Below are 22379 nucleotides of genomic sequence, written 5' to 3'. Positions count from 1 at the left end.
ATCAGGAATACTTTTCAAGGTATCAAGAAAAAGTTTCCTTGCCGTTTCTCTTATGGGTATTGGGTCTCCTGTGAAAATTAATCTTTATGTGATGAAGCCATTTGAGCTCCTAGATGGGCAAATAGGTAGATTGTGGCTTTTGAGTGAAGACATCCAAGTCAGTGAACACAGTTTGAAGATGCCAAATCATGTGAATCTGTTTTATGGCATGGACACATCTGCAGACCGAGACTCCAAGACAGCTCTTGAATTGTGGTGAACTGTGTGGGAGGGAAGGGAAGAAGGGAAATGACAACAGCTGACATCCAGGAGAATGTCCCTGAAGGTGTGCGAGTACACCAGCATTTTGGGGGTCTTGCTTTTCAGCAAGTTAGTAGCTGAATCTGTGGTTGAGGAGAGTATTGAAGCAAGACTTCAGTGATCTCCGGAGAATAAGTAGATGATTTGGATTATTTTTTCTTAAATTGAAATTCTGATTATTTCTAACACTGCTGTTGCCAATGTAACAGATGATGTCAGCAGCATATTTTGGGGGAGGAGAACACCATGTTTCATGAGCATCATGCAGCAAGAGTAAAGAGCTCATGGAGAAGATCACAGCATTGGCAGAAAAATCCTTATCTTGGAGAGGGGTTCTGAGGAACTGCCAGGAAGTTTTCTTGCTTGTAACCATGGTATGGAAACACCCACTATGGGTTCCTGCAGTTTGTCTGTGTGAAGATCCCATAGACCTTCTTCTCAGAGTTGAGAGTCTCACTTTGCTGGGTGCTTAATATAGAGTAAAGCACAGCCTCTGCTTTGACATGCCTACAGGCTCGGTAAAGCCTACGTAGAGCACACAGACACAGCAAGGAGAAGGCTGTAGTGTCGGGGACATGGGATTACACAGCCAGAAACTCAATGTGGCACTCCCATCCCTTTCTTTTTAGCCTGTTTTTGAAGGGAAACATGATGTCAACATGTGCCATCATTCTTCACAGAGACACTGACTTCTCACAGATATCGTTGGAACTGGATGAAAGGCAGTGGGACAAAATTTTGTCTCCATGGAGAAGAAAGGCTGTCATGTGAGTTCAAGTTACCTCTTTTCCTAACCTACAGCTGGACGGTCAGCCCACAGGCAACACAGACATACCTTTATACCAAGTGTGAACTGCGTCTTCTCTGCCAGGTGGTTGGGGGATAAGTGAGAAAGCTGCAGTAGTGTGAATGAGGAGATGAGGGAAATAGGGGCTGAGAGTATATCTGTGACCCAAGGAGTCCCTGACTCTTCGCCTTGCTATGAGCAGTCAGCAGCCTGACTAAAGGAGTCAAGGAAGTTGGTTTTGGAGGATGTAACGGAAAATGTGACAATCACATAGTTCAAGAGCATTTCTTCCATAATGCTTGTCACAAAAGCACACCTCATCTGTTGACAAAGTGGTAGAACAAGGTAAGATACTAGAACAAGAATGATCTTCAAGATAAGCATATAGGCCCACAAACTTTCCCTCCAATTTTAGTTGCATAGCTGAGGCACCTAAGTTGGAAGTGGAGTTCCTTGGTTCCCACTACGCTTGTGGACAGTGGAGAGTGATGGGCCTTATCTGAGGTTTGATTCTGTCTCTCACTATGGACTACAAAAGAAGCCCAGGACAGCCATCTGTTGGGTACCTCCCTTTCCATGGGATGGCTCTGGGCCGCAATAGTTGTGTTTCCTATGAAGAAGATGAAGGTCATATGGTTCTGAAGGCAAGGCAAGGTGGTGATCTTGGCACCATAGACCATATGACTGCAAACAGGAGAGCGAGTGTCAGGGTGAAGTTGTGTGATCAACTTAAGATGTGTCGCTACAAAAGTACCCAGGCCAACCTAAGGGAGTGGGCAGGAGTACATGGAGAGGTGAAGGATGGGAGATGGCCTCTTTCAACAGCAGCTTAAGTTGATCATGAAGGGTTACCCTTAGGCAGGTCAGGGGAATGTAGCTAGTGAAGGGGGGTGAGAATTCACTGGGGGCTTTAACACAGTGGGGAGTTTCAGCAATTGCTGCACCAACCAACAGCAAAGGTACCACATGATGAGATCTGCCGTTGCTTTTACTTGATCATGCAGGGCCTCTGTGGGCATTAAGCGTCACTTTTAGATAAGATTCATTCCTGCAGGGTTGGCTGCATGCTGTACATGAAGGGCAATGACACCTCGTAAGACGGTTCATATTAATGTACCAGAGAAAGCTTTTTATCTCCATCAGGAAGATATTGATCTTCATTTTCCATCTTTTTTTTTTTTTGATCAGTACTTTTTTTTTTCTTTTTTGGTTCTACAGTGACTGGATAACAGCACAGAGAGCCCGTATCATGTGCCCATCTGGAGGAGCAGATTGATCATTTTGCCATGCTTGTCAGTACGCTGGTCTGCTGTGCATTGTCTATACTGCCTTAGTACGGTTGGAGGAGCGAGCGTCCTGGCACCGTTATCTCCATTAGGGAACGTTCAACTGCAGCTCCGCAGGAAAATGCTGCTCTGATGGGAGCGTGACAGAGGTTTCTCCGCTTGTCGCTATGCTGTGCAGAATATCGCCTTTCCTATTGCTTCTGAGCATCCTTCATGAGTTTGAGGTGGTGCGCAAAGCAGGGCGCCCTGAGAAGCACGTTATCCTGCAGCCCTGCATTTGTCAGATGCTATTAAGCAGCAGGGAAGGAGAATGGAGGAGCTGGTGAATCTGTCACATCCTGCTTGTTCAAAAGATTATTGACGCTGCATAATTCATCAAAGCACGACCTAGCAGTGGGTTCTGCTGCCAGGGGTGTCCAGTATAACACTTCTGTTGCGGCTGCCCATAAAGCGATGCTCCTTGTTTATGAAAATTGCCTCTGTCTTTGTGTCTGCCCATGAGCCTTTTAATTAATACACGTAAAACAATCAGTCTTGCCTTGAACTCAGATAAAATGTGAAGGTCCTGTTCAGAGAGAAGTGCTACCATTTTGACATTTCCTTGTGTTTTGGAATGGGCTTGAAATAGGGAAATATTGACATTTTCTGTGCAAGAGAAATCCCAGGAAGTTTCAATTAGGAAATATAGTGTGTTGGGTTTTTTTCTGACACTATTTATGCAGTGATTTTTTTTTTCATTCCCACAGTTGAAATATTTTGATTTAATTAGCAATGAACAAAATATGCTGATCTGTAATGTTCAGTTTTGAATTATTTCATTACCTCCTGATAGCAATTATTTCCTGATAATGAAATGAAGTACCGCTCGATGGGAGCTGCAGTTCAAGAGCTTGGCGTCTTTGCTCTGACCCTCTCCCATTGCCTGATTTACATCTCCTGTAGGGCATCATGCAATTTGGTCAGAACAAAATGTGAAATCTTACTGCCTGATGTAGCGATAAAGGAAACGAATCTGTGCAGTGCCCGAGAGGTTCAGGCGTTCCCGTAAAGCAGCATGCTGCAGTGGGAAAATGGGAGTTTGTGTTCCGGTGTTTATGTTTCATTATCCATGAGCCAGCAATGTGCCCTTGTTGCCAAAAAGGCCAATGGAATCCTGGGCTGAATAGGGAAGACTGTGGCCAGTAGGTCAAAGGAGGTCATTCCCCCCCTCTACTCTGCACTGGTGAGGCCACAACTGGAGTACTGTGTCCAGTTTTGGGCTCCCCAGTTCAAGAGGGACAGGGAACTGCTGGAGCGAGTCCAGCAAAGCGCAACGAAGGTGATTGAGGGACTGGAGCATCTCCCTTATGAGGAAAGGCTGAAAGAGCTGGGACTCTTTAGCCTGGAGAAGAGAAGGCTGAGGGGAGACCTTATTATGGCATACAAGTATCTAAAGGGTGGGTTGAAGGAGGATGGTGCCAGACTCTTTTCATTGGTTCCCAGTGACAGGACGAGGGGCAATGAGCACAAGTTGGAACATAGGAAGTTCCGATCAAGTATGAGAAAAAACTTCTTTACGGTGAGGGTGACAAAGCACAGGAACAGGCTGCCCAGGGAGGTTGTGGAGTCCCCTTCTCTGGAGATTTTCAAGACCCGCTTGGATGCAGTCCTGAGTAATGTGCTCTGGGCAATCCTGCTTCAGCAGGGGAGTTGGACTAGATGATCTCTAGAGGTCCCTTCCAACTCTGAAGATTCTGTGATTCTGTGATGTTGATTCTCAATGCAATATTGTGGGTCAGCTAAAAGAAAAATATTTATGTCCAGTATTTGTAGGTTGAGTACTTCCTCTGAGTTTCTTGTAGGTGGCTAGAAAATTGAAAATATCTGCCACAATTTGGAAATGCACTTTCCCAGGCACAAACTGGGGCTGGGATCCAGTCTGCTTAATATCCCTCTTTGCCATAGACTCCATCCTAGCTCACATACTTACCAGGTTTGCCTATCCCTATAGGTAACTCTTCATTAAATATCTCCTGGTGGGTCTGAGAGGTCCTTAGGTCCATATCTTGATTCATCAACAGAGGGTTAGGAGAGGCATTTCAGGGAGACAAGTAATTATCTCCTTCCTAAGCTCTGCTATGGGCTGGTTTTAGGCAGTCAGTGGATTTCACAGAATGGTTTGGGTTGGAAGTGACCTTAAAGATCATCTAGTTCCAACCCCCCTGCCATGGGCAGGGACACCTCCCACTAGACCAGGCTGTTCAAAGCCCCATCCAGCCTGGCCTTGAACACTTCCAGGGATGCGGCATCCACAGCTTCTCTGGGCAACCTGTTCCAGTGCCTCACCACCCTCACAGTAAAGGGTTTTCAGCCCTGTCCACTGGAGAAGCCTGGAAAATCAGACATCATCAAGACTGCTGAACATGGGGACTTCTCCTGAAATAAAAGAAGTGGTTGGAGCACTGCCCCGAGAAGGGACAGGTCCTCATGAAGGGCAGCTCCAAGGGGAATGAACCTGGGCCTCTCGCAGTGTAAAAGAAGGACCATCCTGCCAGGTCGTGTCCAGATAACCCAGTAACCATTCTGCTGGAGCCAGGTGTGCATGAATCCTGAGGTCAAAAAGCAAACACAGGTGGGAGACTTCTCTGATGTAGGGTTATTCAGGTGGCATGGGAGAAAACTCTGCTCATTTCTTCTAGGGACATTTCACCTCTTGTGGGGTTTAATTTAAAATGCATGCATACCCCAGGGAGAAGGACTTGTAGCTCCAGTTCCCTGTACCTCCAGGTGACCCCTGCTGCTTCCCAGCTGCTAGGGTTGCTGACCTGAAGTTACACCCGCTTGTGCCTGCGTTGGGCCAGGAGCCCTGCCTTCCTGGCCAGCTGCAGCAAGGATGGTGTTACCAGATACCTGAGTCTTTGTGGTACCTCTCAGGGGTGGTGGCTGCCTCCCCACCCTCCACGCCAAGGCATCAGAGCACTTAACCCATTGCTTCCCGCTTCACCCATGGGTCTTTGTGTCATTGGATCGCCACTGTTGTCATAGCCAACCTGCTAGGCACCTCTGGCTGGGGGAGGGCTGGGCAGCTCTGGATGCCAAGAGGGTTGTCCTCTTGCAGGCACCTACAGAGTGAGGGGGCAGGAAAGAAATTAGGAAGGCAAGATCATCCTCCACAGGTTTTTCAGAGGCGGCAGCCTCTCTCCGTGCACTCGTCAGGGGACGTAGGCAACTGGGCTAGACAGAGAGGTATACCTGTCCTGGCAGTCCCCAAAACAAGGCAGCTTGGATTTCAGTGAAGTCATACCAAAAATGAGTCAGCTGGCCCAGGCAGATGTGACAGCACCCACTGCTTTCTGTCAGATTGTCTTTCTGATGAAAAGATCCCGGTTTCTGGGCAGCAAGAGGAGGGGAGGAAGAACCACAGGGCAAGAGTGCCGTTCTGCTTTGCAGGACATTCTTTTTTTCTCCTCTCGGCAACAAAATAAAGATAATACGTAGAGAAGGACCCATCCAAAGCTCAAGCATAAAATATCAGGCCACCGTCAGCTCCCAGCTTTAGGACATCAAGTGCAACAGCCCCACAGCATTTGGGCTGACTGTTTACTTTAACCTCTCATGGGTGGTTTATACTACCTAACAGAGGAGTAAAAAGTTTAGAATTGTAAAATACTCTTTCAATCCTGGTAGTAATTACCCCTTAGCAATGTTAGTGCTTTGCCAACTCAAAGAGAACTCATCCCCTTCTGTCCTAGGAAAGAAAAAAGAAAAAGTAATAGCTGTGAGAACTGTGGAGCTTATTTTCAAATAGATGCCTCAGCATTTTGATATTTTCTGTGGGATTAACTAGTAACACAGGAAGGCTAATAAATATGCAGAGCTTTCGTTTGCTTCTGTGACAATTTGCCGAGGGCAAATTGAACTGTGTCATGAGAAATGGTGTCGTTTCCCCCCTTCCTTGTCAGTTGAAGCAAAAAGACTTGTTAGTAACATAGAAACAATTTGGGGCTTATCCTCAGTTGAGGGGAAGTTTCTCTTAGCTCCTTGCCTCATATTTCTGCTTTTCTTATGTTTCTCTTTTTACCTCCCAGAACAGAAAGGGCTGATGTTTTATAAGCACAGAAGCCACATAATGAAAGGTGTAAAAGCGCTGCAGCAAAAGCATCCCTGCTAACATAAATTAGATACTGATGCTCTTTCTATACTGATTTGTTACACTTTCCCCCCTTCAACGTAGCTGCTTCTAGCTGGGAAGGAAAAAAAAAAAAAAAAAAAAAAAAAGGTGATTTGCTCTGCTCCTAGCTCCTAACGATGGCTTTGTGCCGTGCTTTGGTGGTCTTCTGAGGCGGGCTCTGCGAGCATCTGGCGCTGATGGGCACGGGCAGCGATGGCTGCAGAATACTAATGCTGGGGCTGGCTCCCGCAAGGCTCCACTTTTGAAAAATCCTTCAGCCATTCAGTGTCGGTGCACCATGCTGAGCAACAGGAGGGCAGAAAAGCCATGCTCAGGGATTTTTTTATTTTATTTTTTTTTTCAATGCAGAGCAAGAAGCCAGCAGGAACGATGGCTCTTTGCTTCGCCTTGTTGTGCCCAGGCTTCTTTCAGAGCTGCGGTCATTTATATGCATAAACATCAAGCCTGTCACTTGTTGCAGGCTTTGATAGCATTTGTGTAACAAAGGAAACGGAGGGAGAAAAGAGCTGAACATCTTCTATTCCAGTCTTAGAAAATGAATGACTGCGTAGCTATGGCGATTACTTTCTTTCTGGTTTTATTAGATCACTGTCCTCTGCAATTTGTTTTCCCTGCTGTCCTGTGCAAAGGACCACGAGAGGACCTCCCCCCACACCCCCTGTGTCTTTCTCCCACACTGTGACTATCCACAGGGGATATCTCCGAGAATTACCTACCAGTAACAACTGCCACAGCAAAGCCTCTCGCCATATACTGACACAGGTTTATTTTTTTTTTGCTCCAATTTTTTTCTTCCATTAACCATCTGACAAAGTCACTCCACCTCACCCATTTCATGCAGAGATATGAGAACTCTGCTGTAATTGTATTTTTGATGATTTACTTGATTTTTCTGTGTCTCCCCTAGGCAAAATGCATGCTTGCTGTTTGCTCTGTATACCGTATCTTTCTGCAGCTTCTAAATTGAAGCTGACGGTATGTTTACTGGTCATCTCCGGAAAGCTATGCAGTTGCATCTAGCTTTTCTCTGAGTCTCGCAGCTATTTGGCATTGAAAGGCAACTAAAATACACTACTTGTATAATACTGTTTTTCCATTAAAGCAATTGCTGAAGTATCACAGGAATGTTATTCTGATGCCAGGAGGGAGGAGGTAGAGATTCGTACTGATTGCCAATAGGAGGGGAAACAGCCTGCGAGACAATCCCCCTATTAAATGTGGTCTGCGCAATGAAAAGCTTGGGAAGCCTTTCTAAGGCTTCACACATTTAGGCTTTGTGCCCAGGCTCGGGGTCTCGGTTTCAGAACACCACATGGTGGGAACCGTCTCACCAAAAATATCCAGATTACCTGGATAATTTATTAAACTGCCTCGGATCCCCATTCACATGCACCTTTATTGGCAAGTGACTCCAGCAGAACAGAAGTGACAGTTTCTCCCCTGCCCTCCAGCCAGCCATTGCTCTGCCTCTGAGCTATCACAGAGCTTTCGGGGACAACTACAGAGAGAGCCCCTGTGAACATTCCCAGGGCTAACTAGAGGTTTCTTTTTTCCCCTGAGCAAGTGTAACTTTTTGTGCTTCCTGATTTTACCAGTCTTCCCTAATCTTATAAAAACCTTGAAGCAGTGGTATTATAGTCTTCTTGATGGTCTGAAGATATAAACAGTGCAGGATTTGTAAGGACAAGTAATATCTTTTCCTGAAGAAGGACTCATGTGCCTGAAGGCTTGTCTGTTTTTTCTCCCAACTGTATCAGTTGGTCTAATAAAAGATATTACCTCTCCCTACAAACTTTGTCTAACTTATTAAAACAGTTGCCTCCAGGACACAGAACGCTCTTAACCAGGTGGAAAACTCCAATGTCGAGGTGATAGAGTGGAGTTCAGTGGTGCGGTTTCCATGCCCTGAGCCAACTGGCACGAATTAAAACAAGGTGGGATGAACACTGTCCACCCTGATCATTCTGCACATCATTAGTGTCCCTTTCACCCCCGCTCTACGTCAGCGTTTCTGTCTTTCCTACCTTTTAGCTGCATGGGGCAGCTCTTTTCTAACACAGAAATGCACATTGGGTAACGTATCTTTTGGCTGCTACCTCAGGAGAAACAGCAGCTCTTATGGTATGCTTGATGAAACCTCTCCCTCTTCTGATTATTTTTTTATTCGTTGCTATATCTCTGTAACTTATTTTTAGTTTACTGCAGGTGAGCTCGAGAGAGGTGAAAAAAAGCCCAGTGTGACTGAGTAGACTTGTTTCTCCTTTAAGGATCGCCTAAATGTTGACAACTCGGTTACAAATCTTAAAGGATATTTTTTTCTTTTTATACTCTCAGGTGAACTTTCTGTGGAAGGCATACAAGACCCATTTCTTGTTAGTGTACATATTATCACAGACCCAGGTGAATCCAAGACTCTTCAGCAAGCCATCGATAAGCTTCTAGCCTGGATCCATCCAGACCTCCAGCTCTTTCGAGTCTCAGAAAGACGAGTGCCCAAGAAGCGCAGGAAGCCGGGGAAGGCTGGTGTTTTTCAGCCAGCCCTTGCCATCATTCTGTTTCTGCAGGAGGAATATGGAGAAGAACCGATCTTGCAGCTCCACAAAACCTTCCAGCGGCCGCCTTGGCATTACCACCACACAGAGCGAGTGCACGGGAAGTTCCTCCCTTACATGCCATGCAGCCAGGATTTTTACACTCTGGCTCCAGAGACTCCCCTGTGGGCCATTCGCCCGGTGCACTACGGGAAAGAAATTATCCGCTTCACTATATACTGCAGGAGCGAAAACTTTGTCGACATTTTGAAATTGTACGAGCTAATACTAAAGAGACCGGTATGTCAGAAAAAAGCGGACTTTTGTGTTTTTCCTGTCTATTCTAACATGGAAATAGACATTCAGTTTTCTTTAAAAAAACTTCCGAAGGGCCAGGTGCCAATGCCGACGGAGTCGGCGGTGCTGGAGTTCAGAGTAAAAGATGTGGGGCAGCTCGTGCCTCTCTTGCCCAACCCTTGCAGCCCCATCAGTGAAGGCAGGTGGCAGACAGAAGACCACGATGGCAACAGGATCCTTTTGCAGGTAAATTCAGTACACGGGGAAACAGAAGCACATTTATTGGGTTTGTGCAGGAAAGCTTAACCTGCAATGGCAGCCAGAAAAGGAGGATTTCTTTTTCTTTTGTTTTGTTTTGGTTTTTTTTTTTTTTCTCTATCCTAGGAGAAGGAGCCAGGACAGTACTGCTAAAGAAAGAACTTGAAACCCCTTGCTGCGTGTGTAACAATAATCAGGAAAGCAGCGGATGATACTATCCAGATATCAGTCAACCCCAGTTTATGCAAAGAGTGATGTGAGATGAGGTAGCTGTTTAAAAGAATGAGGAGAGAAGGAATTATGAGCCCATGGCTGATGGGTGTAGTTTTGTAAGAAATACGGGCAGAGAACTGACAGGGGTTTATAAAATAGCTCTCAGTTATGAGATTTTTATGGAAGACAAGCAGAATTCCTGATGGTGCTTATTATTTTCTGGCATTACAGAGTGACAAACTGCATCTCTCTTTTGCGCAGTGACTATCAGGATGGGGAGAGAGGTGGTGAAGGAAAAGAAAGGCGCCCTGAAGAGCAGCCTGAGAGAGACACTCCCACAGACTCTCTTTGTGAACAAATCTCAAGTGCTCGTAACCAAGTCCTGAGAGAGAGTTTATTTGTTAGGACATCTGTAGGCACTATATCTGGGCAAGGTACCAGCGTGCTCTGCTTCACTACACCGCATCCGAGGGAGATAAAGGGGATAAAAAGCAGCAAGCTTTTAATAGCTGCCTGCCCTGCAGAGGGGGTATCTGTGGCAATCCAGAGCCAGGTTAATGCGCGTTCCTGCGCTGCAGAGGTATTTATTGCTGCTTAGCATTCCGATCAAGGAGCACAGACCCTCACCTTTGGAAGACTCTTGTTCAGATTTCGAAGAAGGGTATTTTTTTTTAGAGTGAGTTGCATTCATGAAGCTTGTGAAATTCCCCAGCCTTGTTTCTGTGGAAGGGGCGTTGTGGGTGCCATCCTTCCACTGTACGCACCTCCCAGCGTGCAGAGAGGTATGTGCAGCCCCTGCAGCACAGTGCCTCCGGGTTTGTAGCTCCTGGGACTGGAAATCGAGGTACACGGGGCATCTGTGCTCTGGTGAGTCACGTCCAGCTGGTGGTGGAACCTTTTGACGCCACTTTGCAGATGCTGCCCACAGAGACAGCCCATGCCAGAGCTGAACAGCATACATGTAGGGCTCAGGAGGCAATTCAGCTTCCCTGCCCATCTGCCAAGGTAGTCACCAATTGTCAGGGTTACTGCTTGCATTGTAGGCGTATCTGTGTTAGCCTGAGATAACTTGTAAACTTAAGCTTACAAGAGCCGCCACGAAACTTTTACACAGCAACCACGCTCACCCACGTTCCCTTTTCCTTGTTCTTTTTCAGGAGGTTTCTGCTATGTGTTATAACTTCAGTTTATCGGATCTCGCACTGGTTTCAAGGAAATTATAGGGAAGAGTAGAAAAAAAACCACCACTACAATAATAGGGCTTCTAAATAAGGCTTTCGATTTCAGCAAATTTTCAGAAATAACAGTGCCAGGCAGTACAGAGGTAAAGCAAGACTTCTACCGAAGGGCAAGTTGAGGTAAACCCTGCAAAGAAAATCAGAGTAAGATTTTAGCCATATGCACCAAAAGAGAAGAGCAAAAGCCTGCTAAGCGTGGCCTCTGAGCGCAATTAATTTTCATTTCTGTTTTCAGTGAGGAGAATGATGCTGAACAGGAGGGCAAAATGGCAAACGGGAATGAAGTTACAGAAATGGAAGTTATCACACTGGAAGTGTGGTGACACAAAAGAAGTTTAATATGTGCAAAATGGGGGGGAAATAGAGACTTCGGATCTAACTTAGGCTATTGTAAAGTCACGAAGGCTGGGTCCTGGTATGTAAGTTTTAAACAAGTCTGTACAATCAGAAGTGGAGCTCTATAACTATATACTATAGCTGTAACTATAGCTACAACTAAATCAATGGGAAAATGTCCTGTTTGTACTCAGATGACTATAAACCACCAGTGCAACACAGCCATGAAAAGAAAAGTGCAGTTTCTGGTGCGTACCAGAGTTAGTATCCCCTAAGGAGTGTGGGAAGTGCTTGTGCCATTGCATAAGGTCCCCCAGGCTTCACCTGTCTTCAGCCCTGGGCTCCAGAAAGGTGACTTCGGAGAGGTATGGGTATGGGGAAGGGCTCTCACCCCATGCAGAGGAATGGAGAGACTGTCTTACAAATGGAAACTGGAAGAGTAGGGTCATCTGAGCCTACCCAAAGTAAGTCGGAAGGGAGCTCTGACTGTGCTCAGAAAATATACCAGAAGGTAAACGTCAGGAATGGGAAAAGGCTGTTTCACTAAATTACTCTTCTTGCACAGGAACAGAAAACTGTCGATAAATAGATTTAAGTTGGCAGTTATACATATTGATGGTCAACTACATAACAGCCAGCCAGCAGGTGCAAACAGGTTAATACCCTATTTCAAGACAGGATGGTCAGTTAAGGAAAAGGGATTATATGATGGAGCAGGGGTTTTAGGAAACACTAGATTTGATGATCCGTGGACTCCTTATATTCTTTTAACTCATTCTGAATTCGAAACAATTACAGTATCTACCTTGTAAGGTAACAGGACTACCTTTTGACTTCTCATGGAGTGCTGCTATTAACAATATTATCAATGCCACAGCATTGGTAATAACTTTCACTTCTTCCCAGTTATATGAAGCCAAACAATCACCTCCCAGTGTTTTTCTGCCTGCACAACAGTTGGTACTCATCAGAGTATTTTTATTTACTTCGTATGGATACTGCACCTTTTTACACATTAGAATTACTGATTATACCCAAAACTGTAGGTTAATATCCATGTTAAATTACAGGCAGTGCTTACTGTTTGAAGTTTGAATATACCTCCGTGATTAGACTAACAAGATGTGACGTCTGTGTTTTTCTTGGTGTGCTTACACGGACTTGGATGCTCGCCAGCCAGATTGATCCATGTTCTTAACCCATTTTGCAAATGCAATTACCAAGGGGCTTAGATAAAGTCAGTGCAAGAGAAAATAAAGTTGTTCATGGGCAGGATAAGTCTGTTTAATACCACAGAAAGTATTCCTTCGTTTGCAAAGAAACCCTTCAAAATTATTTTGTCACAGTAGCTTTTGCACATTGGCAAGTTAGCTCCAAGGGTGCAGCTATATACCAGCTGAGGCAAAGGGTAAGCTTCAGCTGGCTTTAGCAGGAGCAAGGCTTCAGAGCATGTTTGCGTCCTGTGGGAAGATGCCCACAGCGCTTCGCCAGGGCTAAGCCCAGAAGCAAGAGCTCTGGGAAGAATATGTAAATAATGTGGCTGAGAATATACCGTATACTGGTGTACTGAATATCCTGCCAGTTTTATAGGTCTTACACAAATTCCTGGCTGCCTCTGGGCATAATCCGCACAGAGAGAGCCGAAGTGCTAATGAACTTGCGCGGCTGGCAGTGCAACGTGGGAAGCAGGTAAGGTTAAGAACTGATGGGCTGGCTTGGCCACGCGTGTTTGGGAAGCAGGGGTAGTGAGCAAAGAGAAGAAAGTACACAGGTGGCTTCTTTAAATTACAAGAATGTCTTTGGATAGGGTAGAAAGGTACATGAAAACGGCATTTTGGGAGAATTTCCTGCTACTCTGCATGAGGGGTGACATGCAGACATGGCAGAAGGTGGATGACAGCAAATGAGTATCTCAGCTAGGTAGTGACTCAGGACTTAAGCGTAAGATCTACTGGCATTTTACATGCCAAAGGGTACCTAAAACACCCTGAGGAGGTCTCCTGGCAGATTAGACTCGGGACTTACAGCAGGGTAGCCCTCCTGGGATGTCAGACCCTAGGAGATGCCAAAATGGAAAAAAAACCTCTGTTCAGGCACCTGATTCACCCTGTAATAACCAATTTCTTGACAAAATCTCTCCCTCTCCACCACTTCCAGCACCAAGAAAGAAGCAGACAACATTGCCAGAAAGCCAAGATAAATAAAAATCCCCAGAAATGTGTAGTTTGTGATGAGTCTTTGCTAGTCCTGCCTGAAACAAGGTAGTGAAATCTGGCATTGTAAGGCTTTTATGGCAATTATTGTGCTAATGACCCTATACTGTTTATGGGGTGGCTATTTTCTGCCTAATGTTGTTTTATAGAGCATCTCTGAAATAACAGTGCAAATGTTAACTAATTAGAGCTTTTAGTTAGATTTTTGAGACTATTTGCTGAGGTAATCAGCCAATGTTCTTCTTACCGATACCGGGCAACTGTAATCTTGTGTTCAGAAGCGGTATAATCACATTTAGGAAACATGGTTTATTACCTGAAGCTTTGGTTCTGAGAAAAGATTGCCTCTGGACCCAACCGTTAAGTCTCATTAAGCTGCTGCTGTGCTACCTGCGAGCTGAAGTCTCTGCTACCTTGGAGATATCTCCATCGCTTGGTGTACAAAATGAGGACTCCAGATCTATGGTCAAGCAATAATCAGTCATCCCCTAATGGTTTCACAATGTCAGCTGTAGTCATTTATCTACAAGAGCGGTATGTTACTGTTGAATAGGTCCTTGGAGTTGCCAGAAGTCAATCTGGGGGTGCAGGTGTCTGCCAGCTGCATTCTGTGCTAGGCCTTTGCAGTGCGAAATGCCTGAAGATGGGAAGCAGCATGAAGATTACTTGCCTACACAGACATCGGCAAATATATTATGCAGAAAAGAATAGAATCAAAAGCTTATAGCTTAAAACCTCTTTGCTTATTCAGCGTAGCATATACAGGTGTCTGTCAGACTCATGAACTTGTGTCTTCATCCCCTTTTGTCTGGGACCACGAGAAGAACAAAAGTGCCTTTATTTCCCTCGGCTTATTTAAAACATGTATGTTTCTGCTTGAAAAGTGTGGTTGTAGTCAAACCTCACACTTAAGACAGCTGAATGCAGATATCAGAGAGAATTTTTTCCATGATGCACAACTGACCCAATGTGTTTTAGGCTGAGAGGAGGGAGCAGAGACAGTGCCTTCTTACGGAGTCCTGGAGACAGGCTCAGTGAAGCTCAGTGAAATGACTCAGGAAATGAGGAAAATACCCTGTCTTAGATATATAGGCAGCAGGGGTGGGTATTACTGAGCTGCTGATTACAAGATCTGAGATTAGGACAAAGCTTTTCCTTTTCCTCTCCCAGCCCCAACTGAGACTAAGGGAAACATTTTGCTCTCCTCTGCAGCACAAGGAATGGTTTGCCTCTCAAGCTTATCTTGGCCTGGGAGAGGCAAATCTTGGAGGCTCAGGGTCCACTTCCATTTCTGCTGAGAGGTTTAGGACACAGGTCAGTGTGGTCATGGTTGCACTTGCTTCTGCTGACCCACCAAACCCTGCCAGACCTCACCTGAATCTGCCTTTTGTCTCTCTAACACCAAGCAGCGTTCCTCCTCCTTCCCTTAGTTTCCAATTTGGGTGTCTTGATGGTCATCCAGCATTCATATGATCTTATAAAGCATGCAAATAGCCTAGGAGCATTAGTCAGTCTGCTGCCATTTTAGGGGCCTTGGGCTTTTTGGCATCTCTGTCTTATGCCCCTGCCTAAAGCATAAGGCAATTTAGTCTCCCGAAAACTGAAATGCTTTCAGCTGCCTAAAGTGTCAGCAGGCTCAGTAAAGAAATAGCTCAATGATTTGTAAAATGATGAACACAAGGTCAGACTGGGTGATATGATGTGCCCTTGTAGTCTTAAATTCACTTAAATCATCTTGTCCCTGTTACTCAAAAGCATCACCAACTACAAGCACTGGGAAATAAAGGAAAGAAGGTGCAGTCTTGAGTCACTGCGGTGAAGTACAAGTAAAGGAGAGAAGGGGGAGCAAGGAAGCGGAGAAGGGAAAAAAGAAAGAGAAAAACAGGCAAAGAAAGGGCGCTTTTGCAGTTTGGTCTGCAAGAATGAAAATGAAGGTGAGAAAAGGGCTTCAAGCTCGCTTAAATTAATAGTGCAGATAGAGCAGACCTGAACACAAAGAGGAAGAAAGGCAAGAAGAGCATCAAGGACAACTGAGGATGTATAAAGGGCACCTTTGCAAAAATTGCTTTTACTTTCTGTTGAAAGTGGTGAAAAGGAGAGATTTTTGGATTAAAAATTGACTCAGTCAAGGGAGGTGCCTTAAGCTGATTTAATGAATCTAAGTCTAACACCAGCCTCCTGTTTTTAAAAATCTTCCATTCCATTTTTCCTTTCCTTTTAGTGCCTTAGGTGTTTGATTCTTCTTGGTGCTAATGAATGGTTTTGGTGGGGACACAGCTGAATCAGTCACTAACTCAAACAGGAGATGATTTTTCAGTTGTTTTTCTTCATCCCGAGGTACTTTGTCTTGTCTGTTATCTTTTGTGGCACAGTAAGATCTCCGATGACTATGTACATCAGCAAAAACTCTTGAGAGTGAATATATTTAATGTCACAAGACACCCACCTGTTCTAGTTTTACAAACACAGTACATGCCACTTTCCAAACATATTCAGCTCAATTTTAAATTTAATTTCTGGTTTTTATTTAATTAATAATTTAAGTAATTTAATTCTTTAAATTTAATCACCACTTACGATGGTGATACTGGGGACTAATCTGTGCTATTTTTTCCCTTCAGTTGATTCTTTTTTATTAGTATTTCTGGATCAATCCCACTGGTTTTAATACAATTAAACAAACACCATCGCACTCCTCTTGAGCAAGGCAGGCGAAATCTGGGTCCAAGATGGTGATGGCATTGCCGTGCTGGCTGTTTGGCTGGGTTCTGACCTCAGCGGCGCCCTGCTGGCAGTGCTTAATACAGATAATGCATAATGAGATCACTATCTGCTTTCGTGAAAAGCAGATAACTTAAAATAGACTGCAGGAGCATTCGTTGACTTTTTTTTTGTGAGATATAGGCAGCCCAAGTGAAGTCGAAAGTGCATTTCTGCGATGTTCGCCCCAAGTTGTTTATGGTGTTCCCGGATATTCGTCATGAAATTCTTCTGCAGCCCATTGTAATACACAAAGGCTCTAAATCCTTCCAGGCTTCACAAAGATTTGTGCAGAGATTATAAATGAGCAGCAGATTAGCACCAGATGAAAAAATCTGTTCTGCTAGAGAGCTAATCTGTTTAGTCAATGGCCGGTTTTGTCGTGTCTTTATGGTGAGGTCTGACAGCTTTCTCTCCCTGTATTTGGAATTTCAGTCAAAATCAACGTGTCGGTTTGTTTTGAGTCTTTGTCTTCTCAGATGACCAACCCCCTCTCCAGCATCTCTGCCTGGCGCAGGCAGCATGGCTGTACCAGGCAGGGCTCTGCTGGGCTGCAGCCACCTATCAGGCAGCGCAAAAAGCAAGCTGTGAGAAGGCTGAAGATCAGGACTTAAAAAAGAAAAGAATTCAGAAAAATTAAAGCAGATCCAACAGCTTCCAAAGCCAAGGGAAGAACTGGGGAGGAGGGAGAAGGCTGTTCTGCTGTGAAGAGTAGCTGCATGTGCATCGCAGCGTCCTCAAGGCACAAAAATAGGTCTTGCTGTTTTCAGCATCCCATGGCTGAGAGGGCAGTGGAAGATCAGCATCTCCCGCTCGCCTGTCGTGGTTTCTCCTGAGAGTGGTCATACGTGGAGATCCAGTTTGAACTTTGTGGGACTGTCAGGCACTAGAGAGGGGCTGTTTGCAAGGGCATGTAGCGATGGGGTGAGGGGCAATGGTTTTAAACTGGAGCAGGGTAGGTTTAGATTAGACATTAGGAAGAAAAAATGAGGGTGGTGAGACACTGGAACAGGTTGCCCAGAGAAGTGGTGGAGGCCCCATCCCTGGAGACATTCAAGGCCAGGCTTTGAAGAGGCTCTGAGCAACCTGATCTAGTTGAAGATGTCCCTGCTTACTGCAGGGGGGTTGGACTAGATGACCTTTAAAGGGCCCTTCCAACCCAACACATTCTATGATTCTATGTGGTGTTAAAACGAAGAGGAGTGATGCAATGAATGCTCAGGCTGTGTGCAGCTCTCCCTGGCCATGCCAGGGTGGTACGAGGGAGCAGAGTCAATGGCCTTGGCACAGGACTAGGAGCTAGTTTTGCCTGAGTTTTAATCCTGACTAAATCATCGAATCCCCTCTGTGATCTCTGACAAGCTACAGAATGTAGATATAGAGAAGTCTTATTAGTCCACATAATCCAGTTCTCTACAATATAGGATTAGCCTGTAATCTGTATTCACTACTATTTCATGAGATGGAGCTTCTGACACTCTACCTGTAGTACAGTTGTGCAATCTGGTATGCTCACAGTCAGGAAAGTTTTCAGTTGTGTTGCTTTAAGACAGAAGTATTAAAAAAATCTTCCCCCATTATTTCCCCTCTCTGCCCATGTCGTGAAGAGCAGCAGTGGAAATAGGTTTTCTAAATCATAACGCATCTAAACAAAAAAGGATCAAGGTGAACAAGTCTTCCTATAAAAAGAGCTATTGAGAAATAAGCTGTGTTAATGATGTCTCTTGGCCTGCCCTGCAGGCAGCCATTTGTCCCCTTCTCTCTGATCCACCATTACCTCCTGCCAGACCAACAAAGCTTGACCAGGAGCTGTGACCCAGTAGCAGGAATAACAGCAAATACCTTGTATAAAGCAAAATGCTCTGATCTGTCCATAGGAGCATTAAAATAGGTAGGAAACAAGTTAAAAATGACAGAACCCTAAAACTAATATATTACCTAAAGTAGATTTTCTTGTTAGTGCGAGTATGTTGCAGTTAGGCCAGGTACTTAAAGCTACTTGGCTTCATGGAGCAGATATTGCCCTTCACAAGTACTCCCACTTAGTAACGCATTTCCCCTTTCCTTTGAGTCTCTACTTTTTATCTGCATATTGATTAGAAAGTTCCTACATGAGAGCCCCCAGGGTTTCTAGCAGGGGTGTTTCATCTCATCTCATCCATTTATCCTGGTGTTGCCCTCTGCTCCGCACCCTCGTAGGCGATGCCTCAGATGAGCATCCTTTTGAGCACTGGTGATTTGGTTGCACCTGGAGTCATTGTGCTGCATATCTACAATCCAAAACTGACACAACCTGGAGTGCTTGTAAATATTAGAAAAAGCTCAAACCAGTTGTTTTCGTCTCTGTGCTTTATTTCCAAAATGCCTAAGACTTTACCTGTATTAATAAATTAAATGTGCCCAGGAGCATTCTTAGGCACTGAAGTCCCTGATATGAAGTGGCCCGTGCATGTACATCAGGCCAGGCAGGATGCAGCAGGTATCTACAATTAGGTAACTGAATCAGACCCACTATCTTTCACTAATGGTGACCCGAGAGGCCAAATTAAATTACTTTTTCTTTAGAACACATACCAAAAGTTATGTCACTAAATAAGAATAACAAATTATTACCATCATCTGAATACACGAGACTTTTGCTAGTGTGCAAAATATCTCTTCTATACACCAAAACAAAATGAAGACATGAGAGGTTCCTCTGCAGGATTTGGTTTGGCTCCAGATTGCAGTCACCTACAACTGGTGTCTAACTGCAGGTATTTTTGCGTGAACTATGCTCTCTGTTCTCGCTGTAGTCATAGAATCATAGAATCTTCATGGTTGGAAAGGGCCTTTGAGATCCTCGTGTTTAACCAAACAACCTACAATCTCTGCCACTAGAGCATGCCCTGAAGTGCCACATCTAGACGTTTCTTAAACACCTCTAGCGATGGTGACTCAACCACCGCCCTGGGCAGGCTGTTCCAGTGCCTGACCACTCTTTCAGTAAAGCAATTTCTCCTAATATCTAATCTAAACCTCCCCTGCCGCAGCTTCAGACCATTTCCTCTGGTCCTGTCATTATTCACCTGGGAGAAGAGGCCAACACCCACCTCTCTCCAACCTCCTTTCAGGTAGTTGTAGAGGGCAATGAGGTCTCCCCTCAGCCTCCTCTTCTCCAAGCTAAACATGCCCAGCTCCCTCAGCCTCTCCTCATATGACCTGGTCTCCAGACCCCTCACCAGCCTGGTAGCTCTCCTCTGGACACGCTCCAGCACTTCAATGTCCCTCTTGTACAGAGGGGCCCAGAACTGAACACAGGACTCAAGGTGAGGCCTCCCCAGTGCCGAGTACAGAGGCACCATCACTTCCCTGCTCCTGCTGGCCACGCTATTCCTGATACAAGTCAGAATGCTGTTGACCTTCCTGGCCACCTGGGCACACTGCTGGCTCATGTTAAGCTGGCCGGCCACCAGCACCCCCAGGTCCTTTTCTGCTGGGCAGCTTTCCAGCCACTCTTCCCCAAGCCTGTAGCGTTGCTTGGGGTTGTTGTGACCAAAATGGGTACAAGCCGAAGTACAGTACAGACCAAGGACCTAGACAGCAATTCACCTAACCAGACACAGGAATTTGTCTTTAGGGAAAACTGAATTGCCCTCCAGACTTGGTTGGCTGTAGTAGCTAGACAACTAAATCCTACGTGTGATGTCTGTAGGCTCTGTCTTATATGCCTATAGACAGTATGGTCTGTGCAAGGTAAAGGCAAAGCTTTCGTACTGCTCACAGGACTCTCCCCAGTGCAAGTGTCAGATCTGTCCCCAAAAGCCTTGTGTTTTCAGGTACAGTTTTGTCCAAGTTGGTACCAGTGCTTGTGGTCCCAAGGGCCTCCTTACATTTTCACAAACAAGATGACTCCACTTGCTTGGATCCTTGGTTTCTTTGTATGCTTGATCTGCCAAATTGTCAACTAAGTCTACGTAAGCACAAGAATATAGCATAAAAACTAGCCATGGTCAGGCAATCCACCATCTTCTCTCTGAGAGGTCAGCAAAGTGCCCTGGAGGTGATTCTCTTGATTTAGCGAGGATGTTGGTTGAGTCCATGGAGTGTATCTGATACCAGAGCTACTGAGCAGAAGAAAATGGTACCTTTGGTTAGTGCGACCAGCAATATAGTGAGGCATGTTTTCTTGAAAAAAACTCATCAAAAGAGTGCAGTGACTTGGTTGTGTACTTTCGGCATGTCGTATTGGTTTTGCTGGGTTATCCAGAAATGTCTTCAGTTAAGAAACAGCTGGTATTTTCTTCATCGACACAAGTCTTTTATCTTGCTGAACAATTTTTTAAACAAATTAGCTCACCTATTGCATAAATGAAATGATGTTTCTTGTAGAGGTCTAAAGTGATTTCTGGTTAATGTTTTGTTGACAATTTGGCTTATTTCATTTGACTTGTACTCAGTTTCTTATCAGTTAATGAAACTGCTACACTACTGTGGTTAATTTACCCATTAATTCATTTAATTATTTATGGCATTAAGGAAAACAGCTTATTATGTTATAAAGAAATAGGTTATGAATTAACATACCTCATTACGTATGTATTGGTGTATTTATAGATATTCATCTACAACGCCTAAATGAACTCCTATGGTTTGGCTGTCCTATAAATCACCTCCAGCCAGACGATCACAAATGAGCAAAACATTTTTTGCAGATGTGAAAAACCTTTTTTGCCTTTAAAATCACCGCAATAAAAACCAGGAGACGGTTATGACAGATCTGGGTCACTAAGACAATGTGATGTGCACTAGCAAGATGTTAGAAGCAGCAATGTATGGAGTTCTTTTAGAGACAGCGGATACAAAGGACCTCCTTGGTTGCCAGATCTCATCCCTTTCTATCATGTCATATAATCTCTTTGGTAAAATAACCAACCTACATCTTCTGTTGTGATTAGAAATCTTCTATTAGTTTGCGATTCAGGTTTTTTTAATGGATAGTTCATCTTTGTTTTGTTTTATTTTGGTTTTGGGTTTTGTTTTTTTCCTCGTGGCTACATCTTTTTCAGTTTGAATTTATTCTTTTTCACATAGGCAGGATTTGAGTCATGTACAGCGTTCTGGATGAGGCCATAGCAGGGTTGTACACAGCATATTAATACCTTTTTACTTCACTTGAGACTGCCCAGAATCATGTTTGTCACAGCCTTGTCATTTTAACAGCACATAGTGACAAAGATACCTAGTAATTTCTCCTCTGTTGTTTCCAACTGACAAGTCCCATAGCTGAGATTAATGTTTATACTCAAGGGTATGATCTGGCGCTTTGTCCCACTGTCCCTTTTGGGACAGAAGTCTAGCACTTTGTATTATGTGAGAAACTTCAGTAAGAAGAATTTAAATGAAACTTTTTAAAATGTGAACTTCTAAAAGCCTTACTGAGATAAGTGGGATGATAAAAAACCTTGTGATTGCTCAGACACTAGGGGCTCGGTTCAGTTACCCAGACATCAGTGTCTAATCCCGTAGGAAGGCCATCTGGCCTCCAGCAGCTTCTTGAGAAGGGCATTGGCACCCCATTTATCACAGCTGCTGTCCCTGTGCAAATGCTCAAGTATCTGGCAGATAGATAAATGAATCCTGCCCTAGGGATGAGAATCGGGTTCAGACTCAGATCATAACCATCAGGTTACATCTTCAGTCTAGGCGTCTACAAGCAAGTTAGGTGTCCAAAGCTGTCCCCAAAGTCATTAGGAGCTAGATAAAAGAGCAAGTGGGTTCTAGGGTGCACTGTTCAACTAAACAGATGTGAAAATGTGAAAGAGTTGAAAAAAGTAGTAAATTCCCATTGAGGTTGCTTGCTAAAGGCTTTTTGATGTTTCAGGTGAAAAAATAAAAACATCTGCACCACAGCAAGGAAGAAATGAGAAATAATAATGATGGCAACATACATCTCCCATTTCTTCATTTTTGTTCTTTAGCTGTCCACTAAGGCAGTAGTGTTGGAAGG

At 44.6% G+C, this 22379-nt stretch overlaps 1 protein-coding gene across 3 annotated transcripts in view; it reads left to right on the top strand.

Annotated features, from left to right (window-relative positions):
- FAM124A (family with sequence similarity 124 member A) overlaps positions 1-22379 on the top strand; it is a 48564-nt gene that overhangs the window by 21860 nt on the left and 4325 nt on the right. For all 3 annotated transcript variants that reach the window (XM_063333763.1, XM_063333756.1, XM_063333773.1), the window contains one exon: positions 8879-9618. In XM_063333763.1, coding sequence (XP_063189833.1) covers positions 8879-9618 — 740 coding nt within the window. The remainder of the gene's footprint in view (positions 1-8878; positions 9619-22379) is intronic.

The sequence above is a fragment of the Chroicocephalus ridibundus genome, chromosome 1, assembly GCF_963924245.1.
Source record: "Chroicocephalus ridibundus chromosome 1, bChrRid1.1, whole genome shotgun sequence".
In the NCBI taxonomy this organism is placed as follows: domain Eukaryota; kingdom Metazoa; phylum Chordata; class Aves; order Charadriiformes; family Laridae; genus Chroicocephalus; species Chroicocephalus ridibundus.
This window is presented reverse-complemented; position numbering and strand designations above follow the sequence as displayed.